This window comes from Triturus cristatus, chromosome 4_1 (genome assembly GCF_964204655.1).
Source record: "Triturus cristatus chromosome 4_1, aTriCri1.1, whole genome shotgun sequence".
NCBI classification, from domain to species: domain Eukaryota; kingdom Metazoa; phylum Chordata; class Amphibia; order Caudata; family Salamandridae; genus Triturus; species Triturus cristatus.
This window is the reverse complement of record NC_140585.1, coordinates 589,828,026-589,853,244: the sequence shown is the minus strand read 5'-3', so window position 1 is coordinate 589,853,244 and position 25,219 is coordinate 589,828,026. Positions and strand designations below refer to the sequence as shown.

The window sequence follows — 25,219 nt, the reverse complement described above, 5'->3', positions numbered from 1 at the left end:
CTGGTTTTTCAGCTCTTGCACATTTTGTATACCTCATGTCTATATTTTCTGTGGTTTCTAAGAATGTTGATTGACCATTGAAATTGTCATTATGATACATGTGCTATTGATTTACAGACAAAAAGATATACGATACAGTACTGCACTTATTTATGTAGTGGGAAGTTTTATAATCATCTGGTGCGTTGACCAAAGGAAACCAGACCCTTTTGGCTTCCTATGTTGTGAAACCTTCCACACAGACAAATATGAGCAATGTTTAGGTCGGCACACAACAACCAAAAAGTCTTTTCATAAAATAAATTAGTTCACTCAGGTATTTGCTCCTTGAATCTTTATTATTTTTTTAATTCTTTCCGGTAGCCAATGCGTTTCGTCCTATTGAAGGACTTCTTCAGGGCTCATTAATCCATATATATTTTCTAATGGGTGTCCCCTCCTCTTCAGTTCAAACAGGCCATTCAGTCCTTTTTCTTCACTTTCTCAGTCTCGATTATTCCTCAGCTTGAAGTATTCCCAGCAGCAGTGAGCAGGTCCTTGGACACATTGCGTACTACGCAAAAGAACGGGTCAACATTGGTCATATACTGTTTGAGGAACTTCCTTTATAACACTTTTTTGTGCTAATACTTCAAGCTGAGGAATAATCGAGACTGAGAAAGTGAAGAAAAAGGACTGAATGGCCTGTTCGAACTGAAGAGGAGGGGACACCCATTAGAAGATATATATGGATTAATGAGCCCTGAAGAAGTCCTTCAATAGGACGAAACGTGTTGGCTACTGGGAAGAATTAAAAAGAAAATAAAGATTCAAGGAACAAATACCTGAGTGAATTAATTTATTTTATGAAAGGACTTTTTGGTTGTTGTGTGCGGACCAAAACATTGCTCAAACATTTGCTATTACTTTGTTCTTGATTTTATAATGGTCATGGTTCCAAAAATGGGCTGATAACTGCTAGCTACTCTGATACAAGCATGGGAATCTATGAAAGTTCAATACTGGAGTAAGAAAACAAGTTTCTTACCTGTAACTTTTAATTCTCCAGTATTGGAAACTTTCATAGATTCCCATGCGACTCACCCTCCTCTCCCGGGAAAGCTCAGCCTCTGGTACCTTCAGTGGTGGGATTACACAACGGCTACGAAAATCTGAGGTTCTGAGCTTCTCTCAGGAGGGTTCTAAGGGGTGAGGCTAATCTGATTGGTTGTTCACTTTATTTGGTCTCTTTTACAAAAAGAGGTGGATAGGTTGCAAAACAAAAATTGGGCCTAGGCCTAGTTTCTGTTTTGGTAATGGTTTCTATTGCTATTTTATGTATACCGGGGACTCCCATTCCGACAACGGGGATTGATACAAGCATGGGAATCTATGAAAGTTTCCAATACTGGAGAACCAAAGTTACAGGTAAGTAACTTGTTTTCTTCAACACTTTCCTAATTGTGGTGGTCCTGTGTACACAGGGATGTTGTTCCAGGTCCTGAGTGCCTAAATGGAGAAGGCCTAATGGTTTGACTTTTTCTTTTCTTCTATTATTATTATTTTTTTGCTCTTTCTCTCTGGTTTGATAGTGTCCTGGCTGCGGGCATGCCGTGTGCCACGAAAGGTGGTGAGCTTCTTATCTGATAGTTTGGCCCAGCAGCCATGATGGTTTTGCAGATGATGCAGCTGGGTTTGAAGATGGTTTGGGCTGGCAAAGGGAGACATTGGTGTTCCATCAGATGTGAGTAATGTATTTGTTCATGCCCTATCATGAGGTGTTCTGCGGCATGTAAGATGTTCTTAAGTAGAGCCAGTATGGAGACGGGGGGCACGTAGCAGAGTGTTGCCATTTGTGAGTACAAGGGCTTGAATGGTGAAGCTTCGTTTTCGGAGGATTTACTTTGCTTGCTTCAGCAGTGATAGCTGATACCAGGCTGTCTTGGTAAAGGATTCACCCTTGGATACTAACCTTTCAATCAGTGAAAACACAAGTGACTAGGCATTGGATGAAAGGGTGGCAGGAGGGATGAGTCCTTTTGGGCTTATGTTACTGAACCAGGTTGAGAGTAGCTGTTGCTTTTTGTTCTTGGCTAATAGACTGAATGCTGTTGCAGTGTAGTTGAACTACGGGTAGGTGCGAGACATGAGGTGCAGGCAGTGTGTGAGGTGCTGTGTGACTAGAGTGGAAAAGACTTCCAAGTATAGATCTGTGTCGTCAGTATGTTAGTGAATTTTAATGCTGTTATTGGCGAGTAGAGTCACAAGGGGCCCCATGTAGAGGTGAAAGATGACTGGGAAAAAGATAAAAGCCCGTAAGACTCTGCAAGTGAGGGGGATTTTGTCTGACCTGGAAGTGTACATATTAGTAAATTGGTCTCTTAGATAGGTAGGAGCATAACCAGTGAAGGTTGTTCCCAGTGTTTCCCATTTAATTTGTCGGGGGTGGATGAGGGCAATATGATTGACTGTGCCACAAAAGTCGAGAAATATTCGGGGCACCGTTTTCAAAGGCATAGTCGTTTGATTTGTAATTTTACTATCTCCATTGTGCTTTGTAATCTGATGCAGAATTTATGGGCATGCAGGAGATGCTAGGTGCTGATGTAGTCCTAGAGTTGTGCATTGACTGCTTTTTCAATGATTTGGGGGATAAAATGTAGGTGACTGATGGACCAGTAGTTGGTGAGGTAATCTGGGTCTAGTGTGGAGTAAAGTACAGCAAGCATTGGCATTGCCAATAGGTCTCGCCTTTGGGACCTTATAAGAATTTAGCCATGCAGCACATCATCCTGGGTGCTTTAAAATCTACTGTTACTTCATGTGCGACTGGTAACGGCCATATAAAACTACACACCTTCCATTGTCTAAATTAGAGCAGAACCGTGGCGAGGTGCAGTGGCATTGAGTTCCAGTACAATAAGGGGTACCACAATTATTGGTGGTTTTACTAGCCAACATGTTTATTCAAGTGGTCAATTTTTCATGCTTCCACTAGAGCCCATGGAATCCTTGGTATGCCACTGACAGTATCAACGCTAACTCTCAACGGTTATACTAACCGAGCACTGCGATGGCCGCAACTACCCTAAATTGCATGCGGCAGTAATGGTGGATGCAACTCAAACACAACGAACATAGAAAAGAGCCACATCATCCCTCATTCAATTTATAAAAATATGCGGGTCTGGGTAAGAACGGCAGTGAGTTGCAGACAGAGAAACCAAGACCTTCTCTCATGCTGCGTTCTTCACTCAGAGCTGCTGCTTTCAGAACCTGATGGTTCCCACAAAGGACTTGTGATTAAACACAATAGATGAAGACCTGAGATTGTGCCAAACGGTTCAGAAGCTGAAAACCGACTAGTAGAAAAGACTGAGATTTCCGTGTGTCGGCATAACGGCAATTTGTTTGCTAGATTTATGTATGCAGAGACTGGCGGGGAAAACAGTTGGGAGGTGCGCTTCTACGAAAGACAAAAGTCAAGGGAAAAGCATGCCTTTTGTTTACTCTTTCAAAGACCCCTTTTATGCCTGCATTTTACTTATTAGTCAGACCTACTAAATCAAAACGTAGGCTTCCTTACGCAGGGGTGATGCAAGAGAATACTTGCATGTGTTTGTGTCAGGGGTGGGTGGGGTGGGGGAGTGTACTCCAAGCAAAAGCGTCGCTTCACAGACTCATTATCATGCGATCGTCTGATATAATCTAGGGCTACACAGATGCACTAACCCAACCCACGGGGGAATGAATGAATATTGCGAGCAAACTGTCTTGCTCGGGGCCAAGCAAGGGTAAATCCTCCTTACTCTCGGTCTTTCTTACCACAATGAACTTGCGCTGAATATGCATCCATGTGGCTTCATAGGTGCATCCATGTGGCTTCACAGGCGCATCCATGTGGCTTCACAGGCACATGGGTAATTTCTTACACAGGGGCAAATCAGACAGAAAGCTGCAAATAAATGAGGTGCTCACAGAAGGATAAACGGAGGATGGCAACCAGAGGGAGGTTGAGAAAATAGTACAACACGAGATCGACATAGAGAGAAGATAACAATCAGTGGGAGAGGAATGAGAACGTGGGGTTAAGCAAAGGGAAGAATCTATAAAAGGAAGGTGCAGTCAGAAGGAAAGGGGGAATTCAGAGACAGCCACAATGACAACAGGAAACAAACATTTGAAAAAAAGCATGTGTGTTGTGTTTAATTAGTAACCTGATCCACAACAAGGAATGCAGCTGCCACCCTGTGCACCGCTGCTCGCTCCCGAGAGCTAAACGCCGTGGGAGTGAACATTAAAAAAGAGGTGGGGAGGGAGGAGCCTAGCGCGCAACCAAGATGGCCGCGTAGGTGCGAGGCTCCCGAGGACCTCCGCAACCTCCTACGTTTATCCTGACTTCATCCTGCATCGGTTGAGGGAACTGTGTCGGTGAGCCTGAGCCTTGGTGGTACCCGTTTCCCGTTTTCGAATCGGACCTCGGGTGCCGGAGTGAGCACCGATTGAAGTTTGCGGCCTACCTCTCTCCTGACCCCGGATTCGCGTTTGGGGGCGACCCGGTGACAAAGTGAACAACAACGGCGGGCTGGGCCTGGCGAGTCGCGTACCCCGCACTTTCACTTTCACTTTCGCGCCCCCTTGCTGTTTTCGCAAGTGGGATTGCGGCGCTCTTGGTGTTGGGGTGGCCTCGCTGGGAGACCCTGCCTGCCTGCTGTGGCCCGCTTCGCCGTCCTGGGGTGGCCCCCCGGAGCTCGTGGCCTTGATTGCTTGCTTTTTACTGCGTGGCTGGTGAGGGTGTGAGACCCGCGACGATGGCCACTAAACAAGATGGAGATCGGTTGAAGGCCAAGTCGACCCGGCGTGGCGCCGCACATCAGGCCAACATCATGGACCGCTACACCCTCCCGAAGGGATCTCCCGGTGGACCGCACAAGTCCTCTGAGTGCCCCCCGGATGCCCCGGACTTGCCCACAGATCTGACTCTGCAAGACGTCATGGGCGCCATTGCTGAGATGAAGGCCTCGGTGGGCCAGCGGTTTGACACGTTAGCGTATAAAATCGACGCGGTCCTCGTTGATGTCAACCTGGTGAGAGCTGATCTCTCGAAGACTAACGACCGGGTCGATTCTCTGACCCACACCGCGTCGGGCCTCACGACTGAGGTGGCGGCCCTTCAGACGGAGGTACACCGGCTTCGTCAGGCGAGTGCGCTCATGGATCGGCGCCTGGAGGATTCCGAAAGCCGGGCCCGGAGGAATAATATCCGCATCATCGGAGTACCTGAGGGACGGGAGGAGTCGGCGGCGGATCTTTTTGTGGAGGACCTGATCACTACCCATCTCTAGCCTCGGGGACTGAGTAAATTTTTTGCGGTTGAGAGGGCTCATAGAGTTCCCGGGGGAAGGCCGAAGGTCGGAGCCCCTCCGCGGCCTCTTATTGCTCGTATCTTTAATTTTCGGGACAGGGATGCAATTCTGCAAGCCTCCAGACTGCAAGGGCCGATTAAGTTGGAGAACATGGAGGTGAACTTTTATCCTGACTTCACCCAAGCGGTCCAGAAGCAGAGACTGAGCTTCTTGGGCGTCAAGCGGCGGCTTCGGGACATGAACTTAAAATACGCCATGCTCTTCCCGGCCAGGCTGCGGGTGGAGGTGGATGGTCGCACTCACTTTTTTGACCGTCCTGAAGCGGCCGGGGACTGGCTGGACACTTTGTCTGGGGGTCGGGATCGGGATGGCGGGGGGGGGGGGGGCTGCGGGAGGAGAAGGCCCTCTGGACCGGGACTGAGGTGCTGATACTGGGACTCACTCTGGACGAAGATGCTGCCGCTTTCGGCCAAGCTTAGGGTCTCTCGTTTTTTGTACTCGTTCTCCCTCCTTTGTAGGTGGTGTGGGGTCTCGAAGGGGTGCTCTTTCCTCCTCTAGGGGGTTTACCTAGTTTCAACTATATAGGGGCGACAGGCACACTGCAAGTTGGGGGGGGGCTGTTTGGGCTCATGCAGGGGTGCAGGGAGGGGGGAGTTTTGTTGGGCGGTTGGGTTGGCGTGGGGTGTTGTTCATTTGTACCACAAGGCAAAAGTATTGTTGTGCTATACCCAAAGTGCTCTCGGGGGGACGAGTGATTGCTTTCGTTTATGATGGGGGGTAGGGGACTGAGTCTTTTGTCCTGGAACGTTAATGGACTGGGGGACAGGATAAAACGAGGTGTGGTCCTGCAGTTCCTGAAACGAATTTCACCTGACATAGTTTTTCTGCAGGAGACGCACCTCATTGGCAACTCCTTTCGTGCTATGAACCGGCGGGGCTACCGCCTTCTGGCCCATTCGGGCTTCACGTCGGGTTCAAGGGGTGTGGGCATCATGGCCAAGACCTCGCTCCCGTTGGAAGTTGAGGAGGTACTCCATGATGACAGGGGACGTTACACGGTTCTGGTGGGTAGAATGGAGGGCAGAGTGATTATTTTTGTTTCTGTCTATGTCCCGCCAGGGTTGCAGACGACCACCTTTGCGGATCTGGGGCGCCTCCTCCTTGGCCTTCCGGAGGGGATCCTGGTGGTTGGGGGGGATTTTAACGCTGTGGTTTCCGGAATTGAGGACCGTCACCCCCCCTAGGGATCTCCCCCGTGCCCAAGCGTGGTTGTCTGGCCTATTGGATGCCTTTGGGCTGGTGGATTGTTGGCGTTTGAAACATCCTACGCAGAAACAGTACACTTTTCATTCCGGGGCCCATGGCAGTCTATCAAGACTAGACTATGTCCTGGTGCCGGCGGCGCATGCGGGGAGGTGCGCCATTTGGCGCGGGGTATTTCAGACCACACTCCGCTCTTATTGCACTTCGATATTCTCCCGAGGGGAGAGGGTAGGGTGGCCCCGATTAATCCCTGGTACCTGCGTGACCCCACCATTCGCGCAGAGTTGGTTAAGTCCCTTAAGCGATATTTTGATGATAATGTGGGGTCGGTGTCATCTGCGCTCTCGTTATGGGAGGCATTTAAGACGGTGATTCGGGGGGATGCCCTGTCCCTTATTTCCCATTCCCGGAGGCGCGAGCGGGAGGAGGTGATCCGTGTTGAAACTGAAATAACTGAGTTGGAGGGCGACCTCGAATGTGGGGTGACGGATGACAAATTACATGTCCTCCGACTCAAGCAGGCGGCCTATAAGGCCCTCGTCACGGAGGCGGCCAGGGGCCTCAGTAGAGAGCAACAGGGGAGACTGTATGATGTGGGTGATAAGGCTGGGAAATTGATTGCGTGGCTGGATAAAAAGGAGAGGGCGAGTCGAGTTGTCCCGTCGATTGAGAAACTGGATGGTGTGTGTGTCACGGAACCGGAAGAAATAGTCGATTGCTTTGCAGAATATCTCCGTGGGGTCTATTCCCCGGTGTCCTCCCGCTCGGAAGAGGATTCCCATGCCCTGCTTAGGGATATAGCGCTGCCTTCCCTTTCGGAGGAGGACAGAGTGTCGTTGGACGCCGCCCCAACCTCTGAAGAAATTGCTCTCGCCATACGCTCGGTCGCTTCCGGCAAGGCCATGGGCCCTAATGGTCTTCCCATCGAATTGTACAAGCTGCGACCGGATACGCTGGCGCCGCATCTCCGTGCGATGTTCCTCGCGGCCCGTTCGGCGGGTTCCCTCCCGCTAGACCAGCGTCTGGCTACTATCGTGGTCATTCACAAGGAGGGGAGGCCGCGGGACCGGGTCACGTCCTACCCGCTGCTGAATGCGGAGCCCAAAATTCTCGCCAAGGTGTTGGCCAATCGGCTGGTTGGCGTGGTGTGTGATTTGATTCACCAGGATCAGTCCGGCTTTATCAATCGCAACACTCCGCTTAACCTGCGGCGCTTGCATGGGGTGCTCGCGCGTGTCCCGTTTATACGGGAACCGGCCATTTTGGCATCCCTGGACGCCACTATGGCGTTTGACACACTTGAGTGGCCATATATTTGGGCGACACTGGCGATGTTTGGGTTTGGCCCGGGATTCATCGGTTGGGTGAAATTGTTGTACTCGGGACCGCTAGCGCAGGTGGTTGTGAACGGTAGAGTGTCGGCTCCGTTTGAGCTGGGCAGGGGCACGCGGCAGGGCTGCCCATTATCACCGCTCCTCTTCGCGCTTGCCCTGGAGCCCCTGGCGGAGTGGCTGCGGTGGGAACCTTCTATTCGTGGTCTCCGATGGACCCCCGAGTCTGAGGACCGCGTATCTCTTTACGCTGATGATATTCTTCTGTACCTGGCTTCCCCACGTAAATCACTGATAGTACTGGTTGATGTATTGCACTCATTTGGCCTCAACTCCGGCCTGATCATCAACTGGGCTAAATCATGTGTGTATGTCCTCTGGGGAGGATCCTATCCTTCCGCGGGGTTGTCCTATTCAGATCGCCCCGCGGGGATTTAGGTACCTGGGTGTCTTCATTACCCTGGACGCCTTCATTACCCTGGACGCGGAGGCCCGATATAGCCAGAACTTGCTTCCCCCCCTCCAGCGCTTGAAGGAGGACGTCGCGCGTTGGAAGCGCTTGCTGCTCTCGCCGCTCGGCCGGGCGGCATTGTTTAAGATGATGTCGCTGCCACGTTTCCTGTATGCTTTGCAGAATACAATGGACGTTGTCCCGGCGCGCTACTTTCGCGAGGTGGAGAGTTTGCAGCGCCGACTGTTCTGGGAGGGTCGGCCGCGTATCGCCCTGGCGAAGCTGACGCTCCCGTGGTACGACGGGGGGGGTTGCCCTCCCAGATATCAAGCGATATTACTGGGCCTCCCAGCTGGCTGCGATCAATCATGGCCTTTACGGACCCGCCCTAAACCCGGCCTTTGAGATGGATAAAATGTTACTGCCGGGCGGTGACTATAATCGGGCGCTTTATTCTAGCTCGCATGACGCGCGGCTGACGGGCCCCACGGGGGTCATGGTACGGGTGTGGCACACGGCTAACGTGGCGATGGGGTGGAAGGATCGCTTGACCCGGGCGACGCCACTATACGCATCTGAGCGGCTGGGCTCCCTGTGGACCTCGAAGGGCTTTGAGAAGTGGGACATGATAGGCATCAGCAGGGTGGGCGATCTCTGGACGAGGGGGGGATTCAAAACGTTTGATGTGCTGCAGACAGAATTCCAGCTGCAGGACAGGGAGTACTTTCGTTATATGCAGATCCGTCATGCGTTGTGCTCCGTATTTCCGGACGTTGCCTCCATCCCGGAGTGCTCTCCTCTGGAGGATAGAGTGCTAGATGGGCATGTCCCGGACGGCACGATTTCATTCATTTACAAAAAGCTCATCAATGACCGTTCGGGACTGCTGACCGGCCTTCGTGAGGCGTGGGGGGCTGATGGATTGGAGCTGGATGACGAGGACTGGCTGTCTGCGGTGGCCTCCCCGAAAGAGGTGGCCATACCGGCTCGCCTTCGCTTCGTCCAGCTCAAGATACTCCATAGGGTCTATGTTACGGGGCCGAGTCTGATGCGTATGGGCTATGCTGTGGACGGGTTGTGTAAGCGTGGGTGTGGTTCTTTGGGGACCTTTCTCCATATTCTGTGGGAATGCCCGGAGGTGGTGCGATTCTGGCGTGGTGTGCATGAGGTTTTGCAGGTAGTTACGCATGTGCCGCTGTTGCCTGAAGCGAGGAGATGTCTTTTGAATGTATGGGAGCCAACCGACTACTCAGTGCCGCAGACGTGGTGGGCGACTCTGGTATATATGGTGGCCAAACGTGACATTGCGCAACTGTGGGGTTCCCAGAGGTCGCCGACTGTCTCGGCGTGGAAGGACAACATGGATTGGTGTATGTTTCGGGAAAAGGTGGTGTATGTTGCGAGAGGTAAGCCTGGGACGTGGGTGAAAGTATGGGGCCCCTGGAACGCTTACCGTGGGGGAATCTGTACCCCGCCGCTACTGCCTGATCCGTCACCGGCCCCGTCTCCTTAGCCTGTTTGTCTTCCCGGTTCTGGGCAATGAGTTTACTTAGTCCCCGTCCTGACCTATTCCCCCCCCTCGATATTCCTATGACTCAGTGGGGTCCCCCCCTAGGGGAGCACATGCTGTTATTTCCGACTGTGGGTTGCCTTGTGGACTTGCTTTTTTTGTTGTTATTTATATAAAAATGAAACCGTCATGTGGGGTCCGGAAGGTGTGGCTGCCAACGCCTTTTTCAACTCCTGTGAATTCCCTTTTGCCACAGCGTGCGTTCTATTGTCTGTATTACATGCTCCTTCTGTTTGCTAGCGGCCGGCCTGAAGGTTGTAGGCCCATCTTTGTATATTTTTTGGATTCTGTAATAAACGGTTTAAAAAAAAAAAAAAAAAAAAGAGGTGGGACATACACCCACCATTAGCCATTTGCATGCTTTCATTATTGAAAGACGCATGCAAAAGCCAATCCTATGTGTGGGAGGAGTCAGACCCACACGGAGTAAACACAAGAAGCCTCGCAGAGCAGCGCATGCGTGCTGCTAGGCTGGACCTAAAAATGGAAAACGCTAAGGACTTGGGTGCCTTCACACACTGCCAGAAATACGTCTGTGCATTAAAATAAGTATGACTATGTTCACCTTCGAGGAATTGCGCAATACACTAAAGCAAACTTATTTCTCTTACCCAACAACCTACACACCATATCCAGTGCAGAGCAGTCTTGGTGGAACTGATGCGAGCCACCATATATGCTACATGCATTGCATTGTCGAGCTGATATTCCTCTTCCTCTGCCGTTATCTCTCCAGTTGTGCCCCAGCGACTTTTGTTCTGTGTTTAGGTCATTTGCAGTTTTTTGTTGTGCAGCATTTACTAATGGTTCTTATGTGTGTTCTCTGTCTTACCTTTTGTTCTTTGCTTGAATTTCCGTCAGTTTTTTAGCCCTTGCTTTATTTATGTCTTTAAGTGCCGATTTCAGTATACTGAGTATACCTGCAGAGGGGATGTGTGTAAGTGTCAGCCATACATAACTTAACGAATTTCTGACTGTGGGTCGTGTAAGAGCAAGAAGCCAAGTGCGATAACTGCATGGTACTGATCATTTTTGTGACTTCTTAGCTGGCTCTTTTTAAATGTAAATATCTTAGTCTGGATTTGTTTGTGGACTAAATGTATGGCTGTTTCTGGTGTACCTTCTTTCAGGTCCGTCATTAAAGCAGACACTTCTGGGTCAATGCCTTATAATAATAGGTTTCTTTTCTTTGCAGGTTGTTTCATTTCTGCCGATTTTAGGTAATTCTCCAATTCTCCTAACCATACTTTTCAGCCTCATTCCACTGTAGCTGGGTCTGTCGATGCGTTAAAAGGTGGCAGCTTGGTGGTATTGGAAACATTTTCTGTTGCGATGCCGTGCTGTGGTGTTTGCGTTATCTTTACTTTGGCTACTATTTGTCTCTCTGCTTCGTGTTCATGCCTTCTGGCGATCTGCTGCTTAATCATTTCGCTGCCGGGTCAGAACAAGAATCTGTTGTTGTGGTGTCGTACTTATTTTAAAGCATGGGCTTATTTCCGAGAACGTGAATATATATGCGCACGTGTTTTGCTTTTTCCCTTCTGTACTTTGCCACTGTGTTTAGTATCTCTCTTTATTCAGAATCCTTGTTTTTTGTTCAATTATTGTCGCTCCAGTTTATTGAATTCCAAACATTATTCGTCTTCGTGTATGATTAATTCATTTGTTACGGCCTATCCTCTAATTACTATTATGTGTGTCCGATCGTTCTCTTAACCATTTTTTCTTGTGACTTGAAACTGCCGGTGAGGCCGTAGTGTAATATTGTGCACGAGGTAAACAAAACTATCACTGCAGAGTCAACAAGTTGTTGTTGCAAAAAGTTGCAAAATGTACACCCCGCTTTAGCCGAGCCCATCCTCGGCCTAAGTGTTGGCGTGATTTAGATGGAGAGCCTGCAACACCAGTCTTCAGCAGTTGCTGCTTGAAACAGGTGCAGCAGGAGATACAAATGCTGCCTCTGAGGGCCGCTGTGATAATGTTTTTTATCAACCAATTAATTAAGTACATAATTTAGCAAAGCTCTTACAGTTGGGGTCCAATACTTTTAACGAGAGAGTACCGGCACCTCACAACTACTCTGGAGCATTGAGTACCTACAACTTCTTGAATAACCACTACTGCCAAGTGGCACCAAGACATACAATACCATCAGTCATCATCATCATTCATCTTTTTTCGGTTTATCCAAACCATCAAAGCACACATAACAATCAATTATTGAAATATTCTTACACAAATTCCAGATAAAATAGTATAAAAATATATAACCACCAAACAAATCCAGTAAAATCCCAAACAATAATATTCACTCTACGGAGGCAAAGTGCATTGTGCAAATAACTAATCCTGATTAAAGTGTATTTCAGATAGGGAACAGTATTACCAAACGCATATTAGCATACGTAATAGGGGAAAACCTCCTAATCGGTAAGGGTTACAGACTTCTGACGCCTACACCAAACATTCAAGAAAAAGCGACTTACAGATAAAACAATAGAAATCGATGTATCAGTTTTTAGGATTCTATATGCAACCCAATAGTGTCTGGTTCCCAAATTTAAAAAAAATTCGACGGATCCACTTCCTTCGGGGGAGATGATATTCAGTGCAGAAGAACAAGAGATACTCCTCGGTCTGTCACTAAGCCACAGGCAGATCCCACACGTGTATCTTGATCGATGGCCCAGGCATTAAAAGACCTGAATGGCAGACAGCCCAGTCGAAATTTCACGTACAAGGTTCTTGCCAACGGTGGCGAGATCAGGTCTAGAAAGAACTCTAACTTAGGATATGTCCGAAAGCTTAAAAACTGGGCAGTTAAATGGCCTGGGGTCGTACTACTGGCATACCGATCTGTCACGTACACCCAGTACTTGATCTTTACATTACCTATTTCTTGTTTTCTAGATTTCTCGGGGTAATCCCTCAGTTCCGCCATTCCTAGAGTACTACACCAAATTGCAACATGGAGTAGCCATGGAATTTGATTAGGACCACTGATCTTTAAGACTTCCCTCAATAACTTGCAATAGTCAATTAGCTCTGGTGTGGTTCACAAGCGCAACTAGTACGTCGGGGGTTTTAAAGAGGCCACATCCCCAATTCTCTTTCAAGGTTAAAAAAAACAATGGAATCAGCGGAGTAGTAACTGGGACAGGAACAAGGGATCTAATGTATGAATTCTCACATACCGCCAGCTTGTGGGTATCGACGTGACCCCTTAGCTCTGCTCTGTAAAGTGCATCGCTTTGGGCTTTCGCCCGATAAACCTCCAGGGCAGGTGTGAGTGACCGAGTCTGGGTCGGTCTATAAAAGAGTATAGATTTGGATATATGACACAGGGTCCCCAACTTGTGGTCCCCAACTAAGTAAGTTGGACAACCTCACCCCTAAATAGTGAAAGCAAGTTACCCTCTTGAGTGTTTCTCAACGATTCTCGCTGTTTTTCATCCAGCTTTGCTCTCTCCAAAAACCATAAACTTGTTTTTCTCTGCATTCAATTCTAGGCCTTTTGCTACACAGAAAGCCAAAAATGTATCTAATAGGATCTGTACACTCATAGGGGTCCTTGAGATGAGAAGGGAATAGTCTGCAAATAGCAGAATCAGTATCTTGCTGCCGTTCAAAACCGGAGAGTCATTTTCACACTGCCTTAGGGTATTAACAACCTCATTTACATACAAGGAAAATGGGGTTGGCGTGAGTAGGCAACCTTGTCACACCCCGCATGAATGAGGATCTTGCTAGTTAGTTCACCCTGTTTCCCCATCTAACCTGCGCGTAGTTCCCCTTGTGCAACCTCAGTAGTAGATTTACCAAGTTGGTGGGTGCACCCATTTCTAGCAAGACTTTCCAAAGTAATTCACAGGGCACCAGATTAAAGGATGCTCGTAAATCAACAAATGCCACATACAATTTTTGTCTTTTGAGCAGCACATACTTCCAGGGAAGTAATTTAAACCTAAAGGCCTGATCACGTGTACTTGTATTTGCATGGAAGCGCGCAGACTACCTCGCCCCTCTGAACACCCCGACTAGCAGACCCGATAGCAAGAAAGCCCCATGGTTCACCGACGAACTCAAGAGCTCCAAGAAGAACTGCCGAGCCCTCGAGAGAACATGGCGCAGAGACCCAACACCGGACAACATGACTGCCCTCAAGCTCGCCACCCGAAAACACCACCAACTCATCCACGCCACCAAGAAAACCGCATTCAAGGAACGACTGGACAACAACGCACACAACAGCAAGGAACTCTTCAACATCGTCAAAGAGCTCTCCAACCCCAACGCCGGTAACAACGACATCACCCCTTCACAAGACCTCTGCAACTCCCTCGCCTCCTACTTCTACAACAAGATCGCAGACATACACAACAGCTTCAGCACTCAACCGACACACGCCACGACCGAACCACCGCCCCCCACCACCACCACCCTCCGCGCCTGGACCCCAATCAGCACCGAAGACACCGTCCGCACGATGAACTCCATCCACTCCGGATCTCCTACCGACCCCTGCCCTCACCACGTCTTCAACAAGGCCGACACTGTCATCACACCCCACCTGCGGGACATCATCAACACCTCCTTCGACACCGCTACCTTCCCGGAGAGCTGGAAGCACGCCGAACTCAGCGCTCTACTAAAGAAGCCATCAGCCGACCCCACCGACCTCAAGAACTACCGCCCCATCTCGCTGCTCCCGTTTCCTGCAAAAGTCATCGAGAAGACCGTCAACAAGCAGCTGGCCGCCTTCCTCGAGACGAACGGATCCCTCGACCTCTCGCAGTCTGGCTTCCGGGCCAACCACAGCACCGAGACCGCCCTGATCGCAGCCACCGATGACATCCGAGCTCTGCTTGACAACGGAGAAACAGCGGCCCTCATCCTCCTAGACCTCTCCGCGGCCTTCGACACTGTCTGCCACCGTACACTAGTGCAGCGTCTCAGCAACGTCGGAATCCAGGAAAAGGCACTGGAGTGGATCATCTCCTTCCTCGCCGGAAGGACACAGAGAGTCCGCCTCCCCCCGTTCAGATCTGAAGCCACCGAAGTCATCTGCGGCGTTCCTCAAGGCTCCTCGCTCAGTCCAACCCTCTTCAACGTGTACATCAGCCCCCTCGCAGACATCGCACGCCAGCACAACCTCAACATCATATCCTACGCTGACGACACCCCACCGCCAGAGCCAACCTCCACGAAGGGATGAAAGAGGTAGCCGAATGGATGAAGAACAGCCGCCTGAAACTGAACTCGGACAAGACGGAGGTCCTCATCCTGGGATCCTCACCCTCCGCCTGGGACGACTCCTGGTGGCCCCCCGCCGTAGGCAGCGCACCCAAACCAACAGACCACGCACGCAACCTGGGCTTCATCCTGGACTCCACCCTCTCCATGACCAGACAAGTCAACGCCGTCTCCTCGTCGTGCTTCAACATCCTGCGCATGCTACGAAAGATCTTCCGGTGGATCCCCACCGAGACCAGGAAGACGATCACCCAGGCCCTCGTCACCAGCCGTCTGGACTACGGCAACTCCCTCTACGCCGGAACCACCGCCAAACTCCAGAAAAGACTTCAGCGGATCCAGAACGCCTTAGCACGACTCATCCTGGACATCCCCCGTCGCAGCCACATCTCCGGACACCTGAGAGACCTGCACTGGCTCCCGGTCACCAAGAGAATCACCTTCCGTCTCCTCACCCACGCACACAAAGCCCTACACAACCAAGGCCCAGGATACCTCAACAGCCGCCTCAACTTCTACGCTCCCAAACGCCAGCTTCGATCGACCGGCCACGCCCTCGCCACCGTCCTCCGCATCCGAAGAGCCACCACAGGGGGACGGTCCTTCTCCTTCCTCGCTGCCAGGACGTGGAACTCCCTCCCGACCCACCTCCACCTGACCCAGGACCACCTCGCCTTCAGGAAGCAACTCAAGACCTGGCTGTTCGAGCAGTAGCGGACCCCCCTCCCCTAGCACCTTGAGACCCTCTGGGTGAGTAGTGCGCTATATAAATGCTTTGATTGATTGATTGACAATATCTCATTGTCCTCCATCAATGCTTGTAATTTATCTAGAACCTGCTTTGCAAAAAATTCTGCAGGTTGTCTATCAAGCTAATTGGTCTATAGTTAGAGGGGACCGAGGCGTCTCCTTTCATATAAATAGCAATTATCTCTGCCCCTCTCCATGTTCTCCCCGTCAACTATGGCATTAGACAGACGATCAATATATGTTGCCCATAACTCCGGCTCAGATTTATACAGGTCACCTGGTATCCGGTTGGGCCCTGGTGCCTTTTAAATCTGTGGATAGCCTGGAGTATGTCATCTAGACTAAAGGCTAGATCGATGTTATTAATACCTAAGAATATGCCGGTGGATGAGCATGTTGTTTGATCCCTGTCACACTCCCAGTGTAAGTGACTTCTCCCTTGCCAAATAGCATGGTAAATTAGGTGACCCAAATCCCTGGCAGGATGTAGTAGCATGGTGTAGTGACACTAGGCTCCCATGAACTATGATTTTCCAAAAGAAGCGACTATCATTTCACTGGGCAGCCACCAATATATCCTGCCAATTCTTATCTGCCCAGTCACGTTTGGATCAGGTGAGAGCACTCCTGTACCTGTTCCATACTGCAACTAGATCTAGGCGATCGCCCTCTCTGATGGCATTCTTTAACTCACACTTTGCTTGTTTGCACTCAATATTGAACCATCAATTTTCCACCCAGCAATAGGTTTCTTCCCAGATTTTATTAAAAATAAATGTTTCATGCCTCATAAAACTTGCTATGTGTTGCTCAAATATGCTCAATGAGATGAAGCACAAATAGATCATAGATCTTTTCCTGCAATTTACTATCCTTAAGAACCCTAGGGCAAGTTACTCTCTTAAGGTTGTTTGTTAGGAAGGGGTTCTTGAGCTGTAGAGTAGCATCTTGGCATATCTCTTGTGAGAGGGGCGCCCCTCATAGCTAAGATCAGAGGGTTATGATCGATGTCAGACCGGTGGGGAAACCACCATATCATTCACTAATGACCAGATACTAACATCCACTAGGATGTAATCAATGACATGGAGACTAAAGCCTCTCTTGAAAGCTGGCTGCCTATCAGTATCAGACGGGTCCTACCGTTACATGCCCTTGGGCTCCTCTCGACCGCCAGGGAGGAAAGCTGGCAAGCTGCATTAATAAAATTGCAGCAATAAGCTTTGTGGGTCATGATAGGAATTCCCCAGAATTAGTCTTCGGTAAGGGTATTGATTAGAGGGAAGGGTTCACACATGGCATTAAAATCCCCTGCTACTATGATTTTAGTAGGAGCTGGTAGGTACCAATCGTATCGTCCAGCAGAATCAAAACTGGGGTAATCAGTGCCTGGAGTGACAGACCTAGCATAAACATTTAAAATGGTCAGAGTCAATCTTGAGGAGAAACTAAGCTGAATCCCCATTAGATGCCATGATTCAATCGACCGCTGTTTGTGAGTACAAGCAATATCATTTTTTACTAAGATTGCTAGACCTCCAATAGCTCTACCTGATTTCTCTGGGGCCAATGCTTCCACCCTATATGTGGTGTAGCCATCTATAAATACCCTGTCCATGTCCCATGTGTCTTGAAAAATACAAACACCTTTTCTTCCAATGAAAGCAGACCACCCAGGATCAGAGAGTTTGGGATAAATCCCAGCCAAATACCAGGAAATAATGGCTAAATCAGTTATTGCTTCAGGAACAGTCGCAAAAGGACGGAGTAGGGTCCCTATTCTAGACCTGTGAGTAACATTGCTGAACAAATTGAATTTGTTAGACACTAACTCTTGGTTAGTAGTGGGAGGATTAGCAACATAAATTAGGCTGGGTGTTTTATTCGAGTCAGACCAAGGAGCTGAGCAAGCGTTACTTCAGGTGTTCCCTTGAGAAGAAGGTACTTCGGGTGGTACAGTAGTAGACTCTTAGATAATAGAATTCACCTCAAGTGGAACACTAGTTATTACTGAGCATGAAGAATATAGTAAAGGATTAATAGGTGTCTCAAGGCAGTCTACATCTGCAATCAGGGGTGACATATCCTTCCTATGCCGAACTCCAGGAAAAGTGGGTTGTGTGAAATTCACTTACTAAAATGCAGCTCTCTAGAAAGTCAGTATATTTAGAAACGGAAAAGGGGTATTTGAAGGTTCTACACATGATGTACACAACCCTATCTGTAGATGCATTTTTTATACAGTACAAAGTGATGTATTGTGACCAAAACTCAGGAAGTTTGAGCACATGAATGTTCAGTCTCAAAGTAACTTTAATTAACCAGGGCCACCAGCAGTGGTGAAAAGGAGTATACACAGTTTCCTTTTACTGCTATTAGTGTAGTGAATGCGACGGTGGAATCAATGCACCAGACTCCCCAAAGTCCGAGTTTGTGTAAATACCCTTCAATGGGAAAATTTGTGTTTATAACTCTGCCTCTAATTTGTGCTTTTGAGTGCCAACAAATTATGTGGATTAAAGTCCTATAGTATTTGTCTAGTGCCCCATGTATCTGTTTTTCTAGTACTTCATTCACTCCATTGGAAGTCTTGCTGAGGTGTAGACCAGTCAAGGCCGCTTCTTTCTTTTGCAAGAACATCAAAATATCGACTTTGACAGCTTCTGTGTAATTTTATGTGGTGCAGCCACACTTAAATATGTTCGTTTGAATTTCAACTAAATGCAAATTACTCTTAAGCCTCCCACACATGTATGGTTCAACCTAAATGACCATCCTGTCTGCACTAAAATCCAAGCACCCACTCTACATTTTTATCCTCATTAGTCTTCATTAATGGATATTTATTTAAGAGTTTTTTAATGTTCTACAAATCGCCATTTGCTGAGAATGGCATTAGGGGAAACTGGTACGAAAGGGTCAAGAGAAGTTAGTGTCCAATTGGACTGTTTGGAGCCCTTTTTCAGTGTTCTTCAGTTGGAGCTCCCAAAGTATAATTCAGGTTGAAGGCAAAACTAAATAATTAATTTCTTAAAGCTTCCTGAACCCAAAGAGTGACTGCAGTGTTTCATCCTGTACGGATAATGTTGGATGATCAGGTGGGCAGACATTGAATGGATGTTCCGGGCTGGTGTGCAATGAGATGATATTTTCTGTATATATTCCCAGTTATTACTAAAGTATGCTTTGTCGATGGTGCAGAAGACCTTGAATTTTATTCCCTTTGTGCAGAAGGAGCCAACGGAGTGCTTCCAGGGTGGGTCTTATGTGATAGCTCTAGCATTCATTTACACACATGGTTTTGTAGCTCTGCAATGAGGTCTTTGATGCGCAGAGTGTAGATGATTGTGAAGTAAACTTGTTTTGCCAAGACAATTTCTCTTGACAGTTCACCTGGTGATTGATTTATAAAGGTACCATTTTTCGGAGCATAGTAAGGTTAACTGCTTTGACTGCCACATTTAGTTAATGTTCACACAAATGTGGAGAGTCAAAGTATTTATGGGCTTGGAATTAAGGACCTGCAGGGTCAGTCAGGTGTAGAGAATTGGATTAGGCTGCTTCCAAGGATGAGACCTCAGTTTTGGATCCTTTCATACTTAGAAAACACCCTTTCATCCAGAAGAGAACAGAGTTCAGGCATACAGTGATACTGGTGATGTTTTCTGGTTGGTTTCTTAGCTGGAAGCCGATTTGTATGTAATAGGTATACATTTTAAAATGTATGGGGTATTTTCAAGCAATGGAGCCAATGGTCATGCAAAGATTTTGAACAGAAGGCATGTAAGGAATTATCCTTGGGGTATGTTATAGGGTGCAATGCATATGTATGGCTTGGCAGACTCAAACCTGACTGCAAATAGTTTGGAAAAACTGGATACACACAAGAGAGCAGGACTGGTTATGCCCACCAAATACTCCATCTTTTCCAATAGTTTAGTATGATATCTGTATCCTAAGCTGAGGGGCTTACCACTTCAGATCTTTGAATGGTGAACTGGAGTTCCTCCCTTACGTTGACTAGCGCAAATGCTTTGCCCCTTAAATGACTGAATCCAAAATGATGGTCATGTAGAAGGTGATGGCATTCCAAATATTATTAAAGGTGTCTTCACCTCCTTTTTCATGACAGAGGAGTGAAAACAAGATCCGATGAATACTTCCAACTACAGATTCCTCACTTTGAGAATATCCCTAGGTGCCAGACTGGATCCAGAGTATTCTTCAGCAGTGTTTCCATAACGTCTGGAAGTGACGGAGTGGAATCGTATGGAAGTGCCACCCCTGCATGCTGATGTCAGTTTCTTTCTTTCCATGTCCATCATCTGTCTATTTTTTCCACCCTTTTTAGATATGGTCCCCTTCTATCAAATCGAGATTGTTCACGAAGACTAAAAATTAACTGGGGTATTATTTAAAGTTATTTAGAATGTAATAAATTCCAAACTTACCATTTGTTCTGTTTTGATTTTTCCAAACAGGTAACTTTTATCAGTGCTTTCGTCTTTCCACATTTATCTCCAAAACCGGTGAATGTTTTTTTTGCTGTCTGCATCCTGTTGAGTTCTCTGTCTGCTCTTATACTTGTAAGTATTTTCAGTTGACCTAACTGATTGATGTTAGGTTTTAGTTTTGTGAAGACTCTGAGAAAACCTTTGACAAACCTTTGAAGAAATATGTTCTGTTAATTTGTTTCTCAAAATTGGTTTGCGAAAATCACAAAATGCAGAATCAAACCTAAATTAAATTTCATTACAACATATTAAAATAACACACATATTGGCGCTTACAACAGTGTGCTATGTAGTAAATCATGTAATCATCATATATTATAAATTTGATGATAATCTGTTGGAAAAATGGATTAATAGGCCATGGTTGTTTTTTCTACTTTTCTTGAAAACTCTGTAGTCCTAAACAATGGACCCAAACCAAAGAATTGCAAACATACTTCCATGTTGAATCCATAAACTGCCTTAGCCAGTCCTTGGGAAAGCTCATATGCTGAGACTAATTTTGTACTGAGTAAATTTTGAATGGAAAATGCGTACTAGGTTTTCTAATTGAATCAGTCCATTAGAGCTTTACGTTCTGTCCGGGAAGAGACAGTCAAAATGGTTTTACCATTTAATAGGAAAGGTATTGAAGTGGCCGTCTGATGAATTAAGTCACAGTAGGTTTCAAAACCCAAGCAGACATCATCAAATGAAGGATTATTCTGTAATGTGTTTGTTTGTGATTGTTAACGATACAGGACTGGGTAAAGAACTGTTTTCCCCCCTCTACAGTGAATGTGAATAGTCACTAAGCATGCTTGGTCCTTCCTCTTTCTTTGGCTCAAATTCCCAGTAACCTACTATGTTGATCTCCAAAAGGTCGGTCTCAGTTTTGCTTCTGCTATACTCCTGAAAACAGAACATAGGGCACTGAGCCATCAGCCAAGAACTCTTAGCACTCAGCATATCATGATAAATGTAAACATATATTTTAAACTGCTGACAATTACTGTAGTCCTTCAAAAGGCTGAGGGCCCATATTAAGAGAGAGCCCCACTAAAATAAATTGGATAGCAGCAGTACAACATATTTGCAGCAGGCAAAATAGTCCTCACCTCCATGTTCTTAATAGAATTGACATTTTCATACACGCTAGCTAAATGTTTTTTTTACATTTTGTGTCAGGAGTGGAGGCGAGGATTATACTATTTCAAAGCTTACATCTAACAATGCCAAATCCTCAACTGGTATTTGAGGACCAGCCGTCAGACTTATGTCCTCCAGTGAACATCCCAACAATAAAGGCCTTACATGCCATAGCTCCTCGGATGGAATTTGCGCCAAACTCTTCTGTAATGATAGCAGCCTCCTGCATTACCCATCTCGCGGACCATTCCAAAGTTGGCGAAGACAATGGCGAAAATGGTTTTCTGAGAAACATTAGCACCTGCTTTACTCCCGTAATTCTTTTTTTTTTTTTTAAATAATTCTTTTTATTCGCAAAAAATCAACTCGTTGGTCATTGCACATACATAATCACATTTCGTACATTGTGGCAGTCACAGATTCTTATACAAAACATATCACATTAGATGTCATATTATACATACTGTTGACAGTACAGAGGTCCTTACGGCGTTAATGGTTCGTCAAGGGAGGGGATCACGGGGGGTTCACACAAGTTTCCACGGTATTCATTCCATTTTGACCAAACAGCCACCCATTTCCGGGGACACCCCCGGGCCACATAGACTGTCTTCTCTTGCAGCATACACCAGTCCATATCTTTTTTCCACTCACTGAGTGTTGGAGGTGTGCACGCTCCCCATAGGCGTGCGATATTGCGCTTTGCAATTACTTGTCCGAGCCCTCCCATAATTCTTAAGTCCCTGGTTGTATCCTCCTATGCCATGAGCCGACTGGGCAGCCATTGTAGTGGTCTCAATGATGACATTCCCTGGTGTGCATTATAGGATATGAGTACAGACGATACACCTCTTCAGCCCTGAACGAGTAATAAATGTCAGCCAACACCGAGATTGCCTACTACATGTGTAATTACTTTACACATTTATATTCCATAACTGTATTCTGGTTCTTAGACTTTAGCCATGAAGCTCCTCTTTTCATCCATTCTGTCTTGAAGTGGGCACAAGTCTTCACAACCGCCTTGCTTGTTTTCCCCAAGCTATGGAATCTAGACACTGGGGTGAAAGCTTTCAGTAGAAACCGTGAAAGGAACTACGATTCCCAGGTACTCCTCGCTTCTATTTCCTGTTCTGGGGCAAAGGTTAAAAGACACCCTGAGCCGCGCTCGAGTACTTCCACCAGACTTCCCTCATCTCGTCCATGGTATGCAACAAGTAAGGTGAGCGTTTCGGTGTAACACTGACACAGGTGCATATTTGTGAAATTGCATGTTAGTCTAAGCGCATTGGTCCGCTAGCTAATGATGGGGGAAGGTTTTTTGACGTCCTATAATGTTTATGCACGGACCTGTATCTAACGGCTGTTTTAAGCACCTTTGCGCCATTATTATTGTACTAGATGCCACATACAACTGATACACAAGTGGTAGTGTTCGATATCCGTGCATCAGTTTTTATGATTTGTATAATTCTTCTGTGGGTCCCGTTTTTTCAAATAAGTGTGAATAGTAATGGCCACTTTAAGCACAACTTGGCTGATAGCACTTAGGAACGCAGCTACCCTCGTGAGTCCGTTTTGGTCAGTATACGGTCCTTCATTAATGTGATGGTTAATACGAGGAGGTGCTCTAGAGGCTTCGAGTTGGTACCATATAGTTTTATTAGTCTGGTACATTGATGGGCCACCAGACTTGGCCATATAATCATTTTACATGTTCACGTGGTCCGCTTCTGAATGTTTCATTAAGGGGGCCACACTGGGTAACATGAGGGTTAAATTAACAACGGAACAAGTTAAGTCCTATGCATCTTACCTGAGCTTTGAGGTATGGGTAGTGAGTGGCACTTGATAAATTGGAGGGGCTATGTCCTGATTCTGATTATACCTCTAGATATGAAAAAGTGTATCTACCCAGAGTTATACTTGTTGAGAGTGTGTGCTGATGGTAGAACCTTGCCTACATATTTAGGGTAAGGTCCAGATGCATGTTTTATGAGCACACAACATACGTTTTGCAGTGGTGGTGGTAGACACTGATGTTGGACACTGATTTTGAGGCACCAATATCAACCTTTATTACATTTTTCTTAGTGTGTGTTTTCTACAGTGCCACCATGCTGGTGATACAAGTACAGCTGGTCAGCTGACTGTATGGCCTAATTATATAACTTTGATTGTTAGTATTGAATTTTGAATATACAATACATAGCGGAGTGACTTACATCCTTGGTCCTGATGAATACCTTGAACTTTACAGTCCTACATGGTGGAAACATGTTGACCACAAGATAGGGTAATATCCATATCCCTATTCTACTATGTCTTTACTTCTATCTATTGGGGCATTTGAATAAAGTTTGTCCACCACCAATGAGACAGTTTTATCCACTTTTCTTTAGCACTCTGCCCTTATAGGTAGTTGTACTACATGTGCTATAAAACATCCCTGCTCCTTTCCTATGAGAAATTCGTAGCCCACACTGGGAACCTTGCGGTCCCAGTGTGTGGAGGGGACCCTATGATGAAGCATGTCACCCTAGGGTGAGTGAGGATTCTTGTCCGAATACAATCAATGCTCCCCACCACTTATACATTTTTCTGTTTCTACAGTTTGAGATTTAAGCTGGAGCAGTACGTGTGAACTTAGGTATTTATGCTCCTCTTAGACCCCCATCGTGTGAGATTTATTATAGGTATGAGTCCCCCAGAAAATGTGTATGAGTCCACCAGATACTGTTAAGAGTTAGGCCTTGCTCTTGTGAAAGCCACCCCTTCCAGTATAGATTCCTGCTTGATAGGTCTGTTGCCCAAACATCCATAAATCTGTTACAGAAAACAAGGCATAGAAGCATTATTAGGTTTTCTGAAAATTCCTTCCTGGAAAGATACTTGTTTGTCGTCACCTATTAAAAGTCATAAGGACTTTATTTACATCCCAGAACTGAAAATACCTGGATTCAGGAGGAAATGGCACTCAAATTCCCTTAGCCTATACACCAGGGGATTTTCAACGACCGCAGTACCCTTTTATTGGTGAGTCTCTTCCAATATAGTAGACTAGAAAATATTCACTGCCTGGTATGCCAACTCTTCTTCATCCAACTCTGCCAGAAAATGCACCACCTCTGTCATAAGTGCCCCCAGGAGATCCACGTCCTTCCCAGGCCCCAACAAATCCATCGTTTCAGGCTGATTGATAGCTCTTGCGGGTTCTGTGAATCCAAGGTCATGTTCAGCATGAAATTATGTGGACTTGCCAGTGTATCCTGAAATCCTAAACAAGATCCGCATTGAGGACCATTCCTCTACCTGCTGATGTCCAAGGTGTCGCAAAATTTGAAGAACGTTTTAGCAGAACTGGAAACCAAGGTTGTGATCACCATGTTGGCATTCTCAAGGTCAGATTTGCTGGCTGCCTCCTTACCTTCACAGCCAATTGTGTAAACATCATGAAAGGAGGGAAGGCATACTACACCCAGTGACTCCAAATCTAGTTTTCGTTTTTAACATTCATAGAACTGCTGATTCAGTCGCAATATGAACCGAGCGATCACACACAATCTCCATTTTGCATCCAAAATCTATAACACTTCTGAATACAGCCTCCAGTT

General features: G+C 46.9%; 1 protein-coding gene across 2 annotated transcripts in view; it reads left to right on the top strand.

Moving 5' to 3' along the window:
* TMEM243 (transmembrane protein 243) overlaps window positions 1-25,219 on the top strand; it is a 156,469-nt gene that overhangs the window by 96,607 nt on the left and 34,643 nt on the right. Inside the window, exons 4-5 of one of the 2 annotated variants that reach the window (XM_085652917.1) lie at window positions 11,156-11,180; window positions 20,445-20,549. In XM_085652917.1, the coding sequence (XP_085509043.1) occupies window positions 11,156-11,180; window positions 20,445-20,549 (130 nt within the window). The remainder of the gene's footprint in view (window positions 1-11,155; window positions 11,181-20,444; window positions 20,550-25,219) is intronic. The other variant, XM_085652916.1, reaches the window with a different exon arrangement.